Here is a 15,575-nt window from a genome sequence, read left to right as displayed (position 1 = left end):
ATCCAAATCTCACCTGGAGATTACCTGAGCCCTCTGCTGTGAGTGGCTGCGTCGGTGACAGACAGGCACCGACACGGGAAAGAGTGCGTTTGCACAATCGGATCAATGTTCTGTGCTGAGTGGCTGAGTGATCGAGCAGCACGGCGCAGATTCGACACGAGCACTCTGAACACGGCTCCAGAGGTTTCACGCTGCTGGACGCCTGGCAGCACTTTAGACGCCACTTTTGCACCGTGACACATGGAAATACAACACAGGAGAAGCATGAGGCAGCGCTGTGCTCTCAAACATGGAATACTCAAGGAATTCCTGGCAGAATTCCTGGGGACGTTTGTCTTGGTTGTAAGTAACTGATTTTTAATTCACTCCCACTAAGCATTTATTAAGAAGGTTGGCGTGTAGCAGAGTTTTTTGCGATGCATATCCTTCATGATTGCTGTTTTTCAGCTTTTTTTTTGATGTTTAGCGAACTTAAACTTCAGAAGTTTTAACAACCTTTCTTTATGCGTGTAAAAACCTGTTGCTTTCTCCCTCTTTCCGTCAGTTGTTTGGCTGTGGCTCAGTCGCTCAAACCGTCCTCAGTCGAAACACCCTGGGTGAACCTCTCTCCGTCCACATCGGCTTCTCTGTGGGACTGATGATGGCAGCATATGTGGCCGGTGGAGTGTCAGGTAAACATGATTTCACAACATTTGTGTGTTATTTATATGCTTGAAAGTAGTTTTTTTATATGGCACAAAAAAGGATGAAAATGTTTTATTGATGTTGACAAGATCAATTCCTTGCTCAGCTGATCGTGATCCTGTCAAATCGACTTCAATACATCATCCATTTTTATAATCCAGTTGTTAATTGTTGTTTCTTTTGCATATTCAGCTCCTCTGCTGCCGTAAAAAATATTTCCAATTATTCCATTTTCAACCAGGGTGTTTGCGTGTGTTGTAATCGCACTGTTTGTAATAATGTAACTACGTGGCTCCCACCTCCACAGGAACGAGCCAGCACTCCTGTTCACATTCAACGGATGTGAATTGACCATTGATCTGTCGGTGCTAGTGCAGAGCCTCTTTTTAGGGTCACACATCGCCCTGGGCACTAAACGTCCTTCAAAAGTCCCATCGATCACAGGCCTGTGTTCACGCATGTCTGTGATGGAGAACAGAACAGACTCCGCGTCCGCTCTGAACTCCACTGAGCACAATCTCCACTTCCTCATCACAAAGACACAATAGCATTTAATGTTAATAAAGCCACGTTTCTCAAAGGTCATTTTATTTGAAACGTGCAGTAAACAAGCCATGTGAGACTGGTAAAAAAAAGAAAAACAAAGAAGGGAATGTTGCTCTTTTGTTTTGTATTTATAGCATCATTTTCTAACAAATGGCCATTATTCTGCTTGATGAACAAACACAACAAAACCCAGCTCTGTCCCAAGGGCCGCTCTCCCTCTGCTGCCTCTTGTAAATTGGACTTCCTTTGCTACTAATTAAGAGGATATCATACCAGACACCCCTCGCCCCTCCCCCACTACTCACTGCTCTCACTCTGTCCTTTGTCCTCTTGTCCCAGGAGGCCACGTCAACCCCGCCGTGTCCTTGGCCATGGTGATTCTGGGCAAACTGAAGATTTGGAAGTTTCCCATCTATGTCCTCGCTCAGTTTCTTGGCGCCTTCACTGGAGCTGCTACAGTCTTTGGATTATACTACGGTGAATACAACTGAGCTCATACATGCTTACTTAGTTTAATTTATTTGCACATTATGTATAAGAAGACAAAGAACAGATAGCAAAGTATAACTCTAACTGCTAATAGAAGAACGTTTCTCTCTCTAAGTGTTCTCCTAAACATAAAAAACTAAAGATGGCCATTTGTCCTCTGCACAGATGCTTTCATGGACTTCACCAGTGGGATTTTGTCAGTGACAGGAATCAATGCAACAGGTCATATTTTTGCTTCGTACCCTGCGAGACACCTGTCAGTCCTGGGCGGCTTCATCGATCAGGTGAGCTCTGGTGACCCAGCGACCCATCGCTGCTCCCAGCCTGTAGGATTCTGGCTCTAAATTACGCACACTCTGATTAATTTGGCTAATGTGACATCGATTGGCCCAATTAGTCTGAGAACACTCACTTTTTTTTTGACCCATTTACTGGTTTTTACTGGGAGGCAGAATCTATACTCAACACCATTTTGGGTCCGTTTGGTTGGCGCAGTGATCCAAAAATAACACGACGTCTAAGACTAACTGTGCTTATGTTAATGTTTCCTGAGTCGGCAAAAAAGTAGCGGTAGGACTCGGAGGTGAGGAACGGGTCACGGTACAAAAATACTTTCCGTTTGAATAATTCACCGCACTTATGATAAACCTTCTCGTGAAGATCAGACACTTTTTCCATATATTTGTTTGCACATAAAGATGCATAGATGAGATGTGGACACATTTTTTACACACTAGACTTAAATATGAAATATGATTTTGGCAGGAGAGGGAGGGACATAAAACCTTATTTCTTAAAAACAAGATAAACTGGATCTCATAAAAATAAAATGAATGAGGAAATACAACTAATCAGTGCTGTATTGGGAAGTTTACACTCACTCATCTTCTACCACTGTATCCTCTCCATCAGGGTCACAGGATGTTTTAAATGCTGCTTTTTCATTGTTAGAATTTAATTGAACAGCTTTGTGCTTCTTGAGGTGGTGGGGACAGGAATGCTGGTCTTGTGTATCCTCGCCATCGTCGATGGTGGAAACATCGGCGCTCCTAAAGGCATGGAGCCTCTCGCCATGGGGCTGATCATCATGGCCATCGGTGTTTCCATGGGACTGAACTGTGGATACCCTCTGAACCCAGCGAGAGACCTGGGACCCAGACTATTCACAGCTGTGGCAGGGTGGGGGATGGAGGTATTCAGGTAACCGTGCAACTGTATTGTGTAATTTCTCTTACATAGCAGAGTTAGATTAATTAAATGAACCGACAAATAAAGTCTGTGTTGGAATGGTCAGGGTGATATTTATGGAATGGTTCATATATGTTAAAATATGTTAGAATGATTGTCTTATTGTATAGGCCTTGGATTGTAGGTATAATACAGAAAAGTGTGTGAAAATGTTGAATAACTGACAAAAGGACATGTTTACATGACAGCCCATAGTATGTCGTACATATAAAAGGCTTATTATAAGGATAACAAAAGCTTTTTTTTTTACTTTTACAGCAATTATACACATATACAAACACGCCTATGGGTAATAAGTTCCATTTCTTTTGTGGTTTGCACTGTTAGGATAAAGATCCTTTAGTGTAATTTTATAGAACTGTGATATGAGGTGTTGGATTAAAACAGATTTTTTAAAGAAAATATGATCACAAATATCAAATTAATTTAGCCTGTGATTAATATTATAATGAGCTATCACTATGTTTACATCTTGGAAATTGCCTTTACAGGTACAGTGTGTAGGATTTAGCGGCATCTACTGGTGAAGTCCTCTCTCACCTCACCCACGGCAGCCTTCAGATATCACTTTAGATCGTCCATCAGTGTTAATATGTAATAAGTGTCTCATTGTGTGGTTATGAAAACAAAAATTCCTACATTCAGCAGATTTTTACACTGATAAAAACATCAGTGTCATCGTTTTATATGCAATTACTGTCAAATGGTAATCATGTCACTTAAATCTTACACACCGGTGGATCCAAGTGGATCCAAGATTTATTTATTCAGGTTTAACTAAAGTAACCAGGTTAAGACCTGAGCTGGAGACAGTATTATGTATCAATCAATCAATCAATCTTTATTTATATAGCCCACAGTTTACAAAACATAGTTTGTCTCACGGGACTTCACAGGGTTGGTAACATCCTCTGTCCTTAGACCTTCGACCAGGGTAAGGAAAAACTACCAGGGAAAAAAACCCTTGTAAAAGGGAAAAAGGGTAGAACCCTTAGGGAGAACCACAGGTGAGGGATCCACTCCCTGGACGGACAGACGTGCAGTAGATGTTACCCAAAACATACAATACACACTGACAAGAATAATGTCACATGCACTGAACAGATGCAGTCAGTGAGTGTAAAATGATCCAGTGATGGCTCTGGTGACCTGCAGTGACCTGCAGTGACCTCTACGTCAAGCTGTGCTCTTTACTCTCTGCTGTTTGCAGCACTGGAGACTACTGGTGGTGGATTCCTGTGGCGGGGCCCATGGTGGGTGGAGTTGTCGCGGCCGTCGTCTACTACCTGTTTATTGAGCTGCACCATTCCCACGACAAGTCCGAGAAACCCCACGGGGACGAGGACGAGGAGGATGAGGAGGAGGAGGAGGAGGAGGAAGATGACGACGAGGACAGCAGTCTGAAAGACAAATATGAGATGATCGCCATGAGCTAAAAAGACACTCACTTCCAGGACTGACCGTATCAGATCAGCTGTTTTTACTGTCAGTCACATGACTTCCACTTGTAGAAGGTCAGGCGTCCTCCGTCAGTGTCTCTCTGCGCTGTGATTTCAGCTCAGTGTGCACAAAGAAACAAAGCCACATACACACAGGAAACATTTTATAGATTGAAAAAACTGCAGCTAGATGCACAAACGAAACATGGCGGTAACAGTGCTCGACTGTTTCTTCTGCAGTTTTAAGTTTTTATGTTGAAAATGTCAGTCCTGCTTTACATTGTCATGACTTTTCATTTGTGTTGTAAATACTGTATAATAAATATTATCCTTCATTTAAAAATGTGGAAACAAGTGACACCAAATTAATAGTTTATGCATGCCACTTTCCTTTCATTGTTATTATTATTATTATTATAATTTATATGTGACTCTGTGTTTTGTCTACATTAAAGTTTTTAAAAAGAGCTTTGTCTTTCACTTTATCATCTTTGTTGTTGGTTTTTTCAGCTGTGTTTGTCTCTGGATGCAACAACTGCACAGGATGAATGTTATCACAGTGTCAACAGTCGAAGTCAACTGAATTAAATGTCCTTGTGCAGATCAAGGACAACTCTGTCTTTGTCGCTCAAAATCCAGGTAGAGATTGGACACAAGTTTCCGCCCATTTCCCTTTACAAATGTAAACATCTGAATATCTTTTTACAGTTATTGTGATAATATTGTGAATCGTCTTCTTCTGAGGTAGCCAATCCTAGCTGACATAGCTTGGATATGACTTGTCCATACGCCCTGGACAAGGTCACCAGTCCATCACAGGGCCAATCTAAACAACCATGGACAAATAATCATCCTGTCAGGAAATGGTTGGGACACAGGTGAACTGTCTCAAAGTTATCCCAGAGGGATACCCTCAAAATCGTAATAGCAATAGATTGGACAGGTGAGAAAAGTTTTTTCCCCAAAACCTTCCGGGAAGACCATGGCTTCCACTCAACAGGAAGTTGGCCTTTTTTGAATTTTGCCCTCCATTTTGGTGATTTGCACCCTCAAAGTTGAAAAGTTGTCGAAAGGTTTTGTGGATTCAAAAATGAGGTCAGGGAACTGCTTCACTCCCTGACTTGCGTGGGGATGCTCCAGGGTCTGCCTCCTGCTGTTGAGCCCCCTGGACCACAGTGTCAATGTGAGTAAGGGGCACAATGGGCTCTGGAGAACTGTCCCTACCTGAACACTCAATTCGGCGAGATAGGTATTCGGCTTCAGATTCTTTGAACCTGGACTGTATGAAAGGTTGAAATCAAACCTGTGAGCTCATTGAGGATTTAGGCTTTTTGCCTGCTGGATATAAGCCCGATTATTGTGGTCTGTCCAGACCTGAAACGGAATGCACACGGATGGCAAGATCCCCAGGAGTCAGTGGATCACTGGGGGTAGAACAGGTGAGACCTACTGAACTGGGAGACTTCGAGGCAGAGGTGCTGGTACCAGCGGGAAGCTCAAGACCCAAAGGAGATGAACAGAGTCTGATTCCATCATGTGAGATGCACAGTCTGCGCCCCAGCTCCCAGTCCTCCAATTGATGTGAGGGTTGTGTTCCTTGAGCCATGGTTGTCCCAGAATAAGGGGTAACTGAGGCGCATCACTAAGAAAAAACTTAATCTCTTCCTGTGTGATTGGCAATGCGCATGAAGATCGGGCAGGTGACCTGCTCAACCATACCCATATCCAAGGGTTGCCCATCCACTGCGGTGATTGCGAGTAGACAAGGAAGATCAACAATGGGTGAGATTTGAGATTTCGGGCCAGGGTTGAATTCATAAAACTACCTGCTGCTCCTGAAACAACAAATGCCGAGAAGGTGCACCAGTGTCCATCCCAAAATAACTCAAAGCACAAAATGTGATTATTGGCCACAGGCGGGGAATTATGAAGGCCAATCCTAGCTGACATAGCTTGGTTATGAGTTGTCCATACGCCCTGGACAAGGTCACCAGTCCATCACAGGGCCATTCTAAACAACCATGGACAAACAACCATCCTGTCAGGAAACGGTTGGGACACAGGTGAACTGTCTCAGAGTTATCCCAGAGGGATACCCTCAAAATCGTAATAGCGATAGATTGGACAGGGGAGAAAAGTTTTTTCCCCAAAACTTTCCGGGAAGACCATGGCTTCCACTCAACAGGAAGTTGGCCTTTTTTGAATTTTGCCCTCCATTTTGGTGATTTGCACCCTCAAAGTTGAGAAGTTGTCGAAAGGTTTTGTGGATTCAAAAATGAGGTCAGGGAACTGCTTCACTCCCTGACTTGCGTGGGGATGCTCTAGGGTTCTGCCTCCTGCTGTTGAGCCCCCTGGACCACAGTGTTAATGTGAGTAAGGGGCACAATGGGCTCTGGAGAACTGTCCCTACATGAACACTCAATTCGGCGAGATAGGTATTCGGCTTCAGATTCTTTGAACCTGGACTGTATGAAAGGTTGAAATCAAACCTGTTATGAAACCGGGCCCAGTGAGCTCATTGAGGATTTAGGCTTTTGGCCTGCTGGATATAAGCCCGATTCTTGTGGTCTGTCCAGACCTGAAACGGAATGCACACGGATGGCAAGATCCCCAAGAGTCAGTGGATCACTGGGGGTAGAACAGGTAGGTAAGACCTACTGAACTGGGAGACTTCGAGGCAGAGGTGCTGGTAGCAGCGGGAAGCTCAAGACCCAAAGGAGTTGAACAGAGTCTGATTCCATCATGTGAGATGCACAGTCTGCGCCACCCAGCTCCCAGTCCTCCAATTGATGTGAGGGTTGTGTTCCTTGAGCCATGGTTGTCCCAGAATAAGGGGTAACTGAGGCGCATCACTAAGAAAAAAACTTAATCTCTTCCGTGTGATTGGCAATGCGCATGAAGATCGGGCAGGTGACCTTCTCAACCATACCCAAGGGTTGCCCATCCACTGCGGCGATTGCGAGTAGACAAGGACGATCAACAATGGGTGAGATTTGAGATTTCGGGCCAGGGTTGAATTCATAAAACTACCTGCTGCTCCTGAAACAACAAATGCCGAGAAGGTGCACCAGTGTCCATCCCAAAATAACTCGAAGGACAAAATGTTGATTATTGGCCACAGGCGGGGAATTATTGAGGCTCGGCAAGACCTCCCCATGGACCGCTCATTTCCCTGGGTATCATTTTTCTGCATTGAAGGGCACTAGTGAATGAAGTGACCCACCCTCCCACAGTATAGACAAGCTCCACGGCTCATACACCTCTGTTTTTCCGCGGAAGTAAACCGTGTGCGTCCTATTTGCATGGGTTCCTGATCATCATTGCTAAGGGACCACTTAGGCAGGTTAGGTCTTTCACGAGGAATGTTAAACTCCTCTGACATTGGGCGGGGATACGCCTGTTTTCTCTCTCTCTGTTGCACTCACAGATTCTGTTGTCAATCCTAATTTCCAAAGAGATTAACTCCTCAAGTAAATCCGGAACCTCAAGCGGAAGCAAGCTCAACCTTAACCTTCGCAGACAAGGCATGGCAAAAAGTGGTCACTAGAGCATCCCTGTTCCAACCTGATTCCGTTGCTAGGTTTGCCTGATGTAACCTAAGAAGGCGTTTAGCTGCTTCCTGGCCACTTACGTCGTGGTCAAACACCCGCTCATCTCTGCCATGAAGAGGGCGGAGACAGACAGGAGTCTGCCTATCCCACAAGGCTGTAGCCCATAAAAAGGGCCTTGTCTGAAAGAAGGGATATTATACACTACCCGGGATCTGTCTGTGCTTAACATAGAGGGTTGTAACTCAAACACTTAACTACATCAGGTGATAAATCCCTTACACCTCCCTGGATGCCCGTCATAGCGGGCTGGGGTTGCCAGCTTGGGCTCCTGAACTACAATAGGGCCATGAGTCGGGTGTGTATTTTGGGTTTGTATCTGTGTCATTACCTCGTTTATGAAGCCCTAAAGTTTCAGAACAAACGGGTGAAACCGACAAAATATTTTATCAGCTGTGCCTTTCTTCTAGACGGCGACGGCGTTTTTGGGGCTTAAAAAAAAGCCAAAAAAATGAACCCACCCTCCAGAGTGTAAATCTTAAAAACGCTCCACCGTCGCGTTCCTGTCTCAAGGGTTGAAAACCCAAAAAAGTGTGCTCTGAGCTGCTCACGCTGGCTATCCTCCCGTACGCGTTGACGTCAGATCCATGTGCAGAACAGACAAACAACAACAAACATGTCGGATTATATCCATCAGTCGGACGTTCAAGTTGCCTTAGCTGCTCTGATAACTATCCAGGAGTCATTTCAGCAATTAAGCCGAGTTAAGTCGAGAAGTAGAAGGAAGTTTCCACGCATGCATGCGCTCCTGGTGTTGCTGTATGGCAGTGCTTCACAGTGCCACCTAGCCACCTGACATGCATACTACATCAAATTTCACACACTTCAGCGTCACCGTGTGCATGCAGATTTCCACCCAAAGACGCTCATCTAAACGCAAAATAAAAAGTGGGAACGCAACGCCACTTTTGCGGTTTTGTGTTCAGATCGTTGTCGTGTAAAGTCAGCCTTATTGTTTTCCTGAAATCTCAGCTTGTTAGTGACGTCACTAGCAGGCCTCACCCACTCCGCTGAACACATCAAGCGGCTCAAGAAAGCGTCTGTGAGGAGAGATTTAGAATGGCTGGTTTGCAGCAACTATGAGATTTTTGACCATAAAAACAAGTTAATGTTTGTAAGGAGACTTCCATAACTCACATATATGTGAGATGGGATCATTCTATGGGAGCTTTAAAGAAATAAAGCCCAGAAAACACGAACCAAAAGGCAAAGGCTGCCCTGGGAAACCTTTTATAACCTAAAAGCACTACAAGTATATACACTGGGAAACAGGCAATCGACATCAAACACACACAAAGAAATTTAAGTTGGTGTTTATAGATACACCGACAACTTAAGAAGCCACAGGGAGAAACTCTCACTGCCTCTGAAGGTGAGACAATGAGCACAGAGCACTGCAGACTCAGGGTATATGAACACTCCCCACATCTGGGCTTAATCAACGCCAATCAGTGCCACACACACACACACACACACACACACACACACATTCTTGTACTTGCTGCATACTGAGGACCGGGTAAAAGAGCTAACAAAGTGAGGACCAGCATTTCCACTTTATAAATCAACACAATTACAAATATCTACTTATATATAAAATTTGACCCAAAATGTTTGGTCCAAAATTTGAAAAAAATTTTTTACCCAAAATTTGACAAAAACGTCATACTATACTGTCATCCAAAATCTGAAAAAAATTGGACCCAACATTTTGGTCCAAAATTTGAAAAAAAAATTGATGCAAAATTTTTGGTCCAAAATTTGAAAAACAAATTGGACCCAAAATGTTTGGTCCAAAATTTGAAAAAAAAATTGACGCAAAATTTTTGGTCCAAAATTTGAAAAAAAAATTAGACCCAAAATGTTTGGTCAAAAATTTGAAAAAAAAATTGACAAAAAAATGAATGCAAAATTTTTGGTCCAAAATTTGAAAAAAAAAAATTGGACCCAAAATGTTTGGTCAAAAATTTGAAAAAAAAATTGACGCAAAATTTTTGGACCAAAATTTGAAAAAAAAAATTGGACCCACAATGTTTGGTCCAAAATTTGAAAAAAAATTGACAAAAAAATGGATGCAAAATTTTTGGTCCAAAATTTGAAAAAAAAAATTGGACCCAAAATGTTTGGTCCAAAATTTGAAAAAAAAATTGACCCAAAAATTTTGGTCCAAAATTTGAAAAGAAAATTAGACCCAAAATGTTTGGTCCAAAATTTGAAAAAAAAATTTACAAAAAAATGGATGCAAAATTTTTGGTCCAAAATTTGAAAAAAAAAATTGGACCCAAAATGTTTGGTCAAAAATTTGAAAAAAAAATGGACGCAAAATTTTTGGACCAAAATTTGAAAAAAAAAATTGGACCCACAATGTTTGGTCCAAAATTTGAAAAAAAAAATTGGACGCAAAATGTTTGGTCCAAAATTTGACAAAAAAAGTCATACTATATACTATGTCGCCCAAAATTTGAATTTTTTTTTTGACCATAATGTCCTCCCCCGTAAAAATGTCCTCACTTTGTTGGTTAAAAACTCTCACTGGTCCTCAGTATGCCACAAGTACAAGAACACACACACACACACACACACACACACACCTGACTGCAGTGAGTTGATTCTGATTCCTCACACAGTCAGTTTAAAATGCCATCAACACTCACATATGCAATAACATAGCTCTTGAATAGATGTCCACCTTAGTGACCACTATGCATGAAAGGGGTGACAAATATTCTCCCAAAAAGAAGAAATATACAGCTCAAACATGACTAAAATTATTTTTCATTTACATTTTTACAGCCTGTGCATAGATAGTAAAGCATGAGATATAGGATCATCATTTTAAATCATCATCATTTTAAATTTATATCTGTCCAATATCTGATCCAGTGATTTAAACTTGATTTTTATATTGTATAGTGACTCCCATCCCTAGTTTTTACCACATTGAAAAGTTTAATTAAAATGGAAGCTGTAGGTGTTAATGTACAGATGTATATATATGTACAGTGTATGATTGCATACAGAGAGTCAGGCCTTTACTGGCAGCTCAATAATGGTGATACATGTGCAGGTGCACGTGACTCTCTTTGCATCTCTCACCTACGACGGCCTTGTTAAGAATGATGTGAGGATGACAAACCAGTGTGCTGATTCAGCGCGACTCGGCTCAAACGGGGGAAGCTGTAAAAAAGAGACAGTTAATGACAGAATACTCTCTGTGAAACGACACTGCAAACACCACCAGTATAAGGGATGCTGTTTCTCCGAAGCGTCTGCTCATCGTTTTCTAACTATACTGACATATTCATTTTTTTCCTTCCATCTTATAATAAGAAGTGTCTGTTTTTTTCTTAAATAAATGAGACTAAATCAGACTTAATGTGCAGGGTGGCTATTGTAGGATACTAGACAATGGACCAATTACTTATTTCTTTGCCTCTACTGTATTTCCTGTCTTTGTTTCTTTGTTGGCTGTCACTTAGTTCAGTCTGGCTGACACTCAACAGGCCAGTGCCTCGTCTCCACTCATGCTCTGCCACAGTGAGGAGAGACAAAAGGTGCTGCTCGCTCACAGGCTGTGACATCAGCTCCTTGCACAGAGCTGCAGTGCTAAAAATGCAGAACGTTGTCCAGGCAGGGGTTGGTTACAATGGCCGCCTGTGAGAGGGAGGATGTTATTTGTGGCTCAGAGCTGCTGGAAAAAGCCACCACAGCTTCAGTGACGACCACAATATAAATATACTAGAAGCAAACATTGGGCCTAAAGTGTATTCTGGTTGACTCCGCTCGTTCATGACACGACCAGCGACCGCAGTCGAGGATGTGCATTGAAAATCAATAGCAGGCCTCGTTCCATTGCATGTGCAAATGTGGGTTTTCCGGGATGGTCATGCACACGATTTCTGTGGTTGTTACATCATCGCACACACTCATGAGGGATCGATAAATTCAGGCAATGAATAACAAAAAAAACCCACACATGATAATCCACCGTGTATACACTGTTCACACGTGCAGCTGTTTTACCTTCAACCACAGTCACTCAAACAATAAATGTCACTGCTGATGAGCGCCATGCAACATTTGCAGTTTAGATGTTCACCCACAACAGCTGCGCCCCCTGCTGTTCATACGCCAACTGCATTTGACAGAAAGTAAACAATGATGTTTATTCATTTACACAGTTATTCATTATTCAGGTCGTTTTTTGGACATGAAACTAAAAACACCACACAGTGGAGTTAGAAAAAAATCATGTATAACATTAAGAAAAAAAAAAAGACATTTGATGTCAATTAAAAAGAAACGTACTATAAAAATCCATTTCAACTTTTTAATTCAATTGACTTTCACATTTTTAACACCGGAGGATTTTCAAGAAACATTCCGTTTAAAATAAAAGGAAAAAAAAACTAAAGCATCAGCACAACATGGAGTCTTGATAGTCTCATTAAAGTGAAGAACGAGTGCAGATGTTTTTCCTAATTATTTTGTCACTTTCAGCTCCAGTCATAGGTTAGCACTTAGTAACAGACATGAAAAAACAAAACAGACAAAAACATTGCAGCAGGTATTCTGGCTTTTAATTGCAGTTAGTGAAAAAAAAAACCAACACTTCCAATAATAACTCTTTGCCTTCGATCCTTCTCGTGTCATTTTAAATCAATCGAGTCGCCTCTGATTTCACTCTGTGTAAAACACCTCAGCACACGACTAAAAACTGCACCAAACAAAACAGTGAAAAACCAAAGAGCGAACACGTCACAGACAGTAAACAGGGGTCTATTTTATTTTTGAATGAGTCTTTTAATTAATGCATTTCAAGTACTCCAAAAATTACATCTCTTTGCACAATACAATTTGAAACTTTTTTTTTTTTTTTTTAGTAAAAATGTTCAAAGTGAACAAAAATTTCCGATACTGTATAAAACACAGTGAACATTAAAATCAGACAGTAGTATTACTTTTTAATCTTGTGTTCTTTCGGCCTACATCACCTACCACGTTTCAAACTCAATTTGGACATTTTCAGTGCACGTTTATCTAAAAAGTTTTTTGTTTTTTTTCCTTTTACCAAGACTACGAAATTAAAAACGAAAGTAAATTTACAGGCATTATTCTTCTGCTCTTCTACCCAAACCATGCCACAGGAAAAAAACGAAGATAAAAATGAGAATGTAACATTAACTTCCATCACACTGAATTGTTTTGACCATTGATGATGGTGGAGAAAAAGTATCATAGCAAACTGCGGTTCAACTAGCACATATAAGTAACATAAATAACTTAGAGGAAAGTTTGTCACATATGAACATCTTTGAACAATTTACTCTGGAATTAGAATACAAAAAATGAAACCGATGTATCAAAATGTAAGTTTCATTTTCAAATGAAATTCAGATTTTTCCAAGTACTGTACAACTTTACATGTAAATTGTCTCGGCCTGACAGCCTACACCGTTTTAAAAAGAGCTCCGTTTTTGTACAGACATGAGAAGTTGTAACAACAGCCGACCTGTTTTGAATTCATCTGCCGCGTGAAATAAATAATCAACTGTGAGACGCACACACTATCTTTATGTTCCCTTCAGAGCACACGTGTGATTATTACAACCATCGCAACAGTGTTGTAAGATACTTCTTGAGATTAGTATTGCATGCATTTAAAATAATGATGCCGGGGGAAAAAACATAAAAAGAATAAAGTCAGAGCAACAGAGAAAACCCTTCACTGAATATATAATCTTTTGCGCAAATCTTTTTTTGGAATGAATCACATGGTTTTGCACAATTAGAATTGTATCACGACCAGATTTATAACATCCTTGAAATTAGTGTCATTCCAGAAACTATCCCATGATTTGCTACACTGGGGGAGGGGGACGACACACACACACACGCACACACACACGAGTGAAACAACAAAAAAATCTCCTTCACTTCTTCCATTTAAAGTGACTCCAGAAACCACGAAAGGTGTTCAAACCTGTGCGCAAACATCATCTGTATAAAGTTTAAATGGCACGCTGATGTAAAGCCTCACCGGGGGCCTGCACTCATGAGCTCTGACGGGGATCGAGTGCGATGAGGTTTGAGCGACCAGGAGAAAACTGCGAGTGCTTCTCCTGCGACACGAGTGAACACACAGAGGAAGGTGTTAGTGAATAGCGTTGACAATACTGCTGCCTTACATCGCTCCTTCCACACGATTTAATACTAACATTATCACCTGTCAAAGTAAATAGTGTTGAGTGACGTACAAACATTGGTCAATTAAAAGTCACATTGAGTAAATGTGTCTGCATGCCGACATTGAAAAGCTCTTAGAGTCACTATCTTGAAGAATAATAGTATGTTTTCTTACATTTTTTTTGTACATCCACACTGAAGTCATTTGTAAGTCCACGTAAGCGAACATGATACACTCTCACGACTAAGCGACACCACAGCAGGCTTCACTTTCCCTTGTTTTCAAAGCCGAACAGGTAGAATCATCAGAAGCTTCATTTAGTGGTTATTTGTTCTTCCTGATCAATAATTAAATCATTAAAGACAATGAAAAACTAAGCGATGTTCCCTTTCTGTTCCCACGACTCCATTACCTTATCTAGCTTGTTATGCAACACGAGCAAACATGACGTTAGCGAGACAAACGGGGGGGGGGGAGAAGATGAAGAAAGAGGAGGGGCTTTGAACAAAGAAGGCCTAGAACGTGGGATATGGTGCCCTTGTTCAAATCTGGGCCCAAGCAATCTAAGAGTGAAGGAGATCCACCTGACTGGAAAACTGAGGAGAACTTGATGGCCCTCAAATCCTCACCAGCAACATCCACGGAGCGCCTCACAACCATCATTCCTTCATTTATGTGTTAAGAGTCCTGAGAGCACTAACCAAAAAAAAAAGAAAAAAAAAAGAAGTGAAGAATTACACATTTACAGTAGAAGAAATAGTTTGTTTTCACTTATGATACACTAAATATGTACAATCACATGCAGAAGACTGTCTGCACGACAGACCGGAGCCTGTGTCTTTTGCCATTTGACATGTGTGAATCACAAAAGTGCCGCAAATCCCCTCCGAGTGTCTCATTTCTGGCTTGAATGGCAAAAAGAAAAGCACAGAACAAATTACCAGCAGCCATGAGTGTGTCACTCAAGAAGACGTTGCCAAAAAAAAAAAAAAAAAATCTAAAAGAAAATCACAGAATGTACTAAAGCTACACATTATTCCTTTAACTCCTTGGCACTCCTTCAAAAAAACTGAAAAAGAAAAAAAGGTGGAAAAAGTTGCTAGATCACACTGCGTTGGAAATGGCCGACGGTCGAGTCTACTCCACAAAGAGCCAATCGAGTTGCTAGACAGTGTTTTTTCTCTTTCCCACGTGTCTGTTTTGTCTGTAGATGGAGGATATGACGGTGACCAACAACCATATCAGGCTTTTCTTTGGATGGAGTGATGCTTTTGTTTCCCACTGTAGGCACAAGGAGGAGCCAAGGCATTGGGGGAGGCGGGGGGGTTTTGCGGGGGCTGCCTGGGGGTGGGGGGGGGGGGGGGGTGGGGGGGA

General features: G+C 41.7%; 1 protein-coding gene across 1 annotated transcript; it reads left to right on the top strand.

Moving 5' to 3' along the window:
* Positions 1-240: 240 nt before the first annotated feature.
* Positions 241-4,403, top strand: aqp9a (aquaporin 9a; the record flags this gene model as incomplete). The annotated part of the gene is made up of 6 exons (XM_083894017.1): positions 241-342; positions 545-671; positions 1,570-1,707; positions 1,885-2,003; positions 2,702-2,919; positions 4,178-4,403. 6 exons carry the CDS (start codon positions 241-243, stop codon positions 4,401-4,403), a joined length of 930 nt encoding a protein of 309 aa, XP_083750143.1.
* Positions 4,404-15,575: the final 11,172 nt, after the last annotated feature.

The sequence above is a fragment of the Microchirus variegatus genome (assembly GCF_963457635.1).
Source record: "Microchirus variegatus genome assembly, chromosome: 8".
NCBI lineage: Eukaryota > Metazoa > Chordata > Actinopteri > Pleuronectiformes > Soleidae > Microchirus > Microchirus variegatus.
This window is presented reverse-complemented; position numbering and strand designations above follow the sequence as displayed.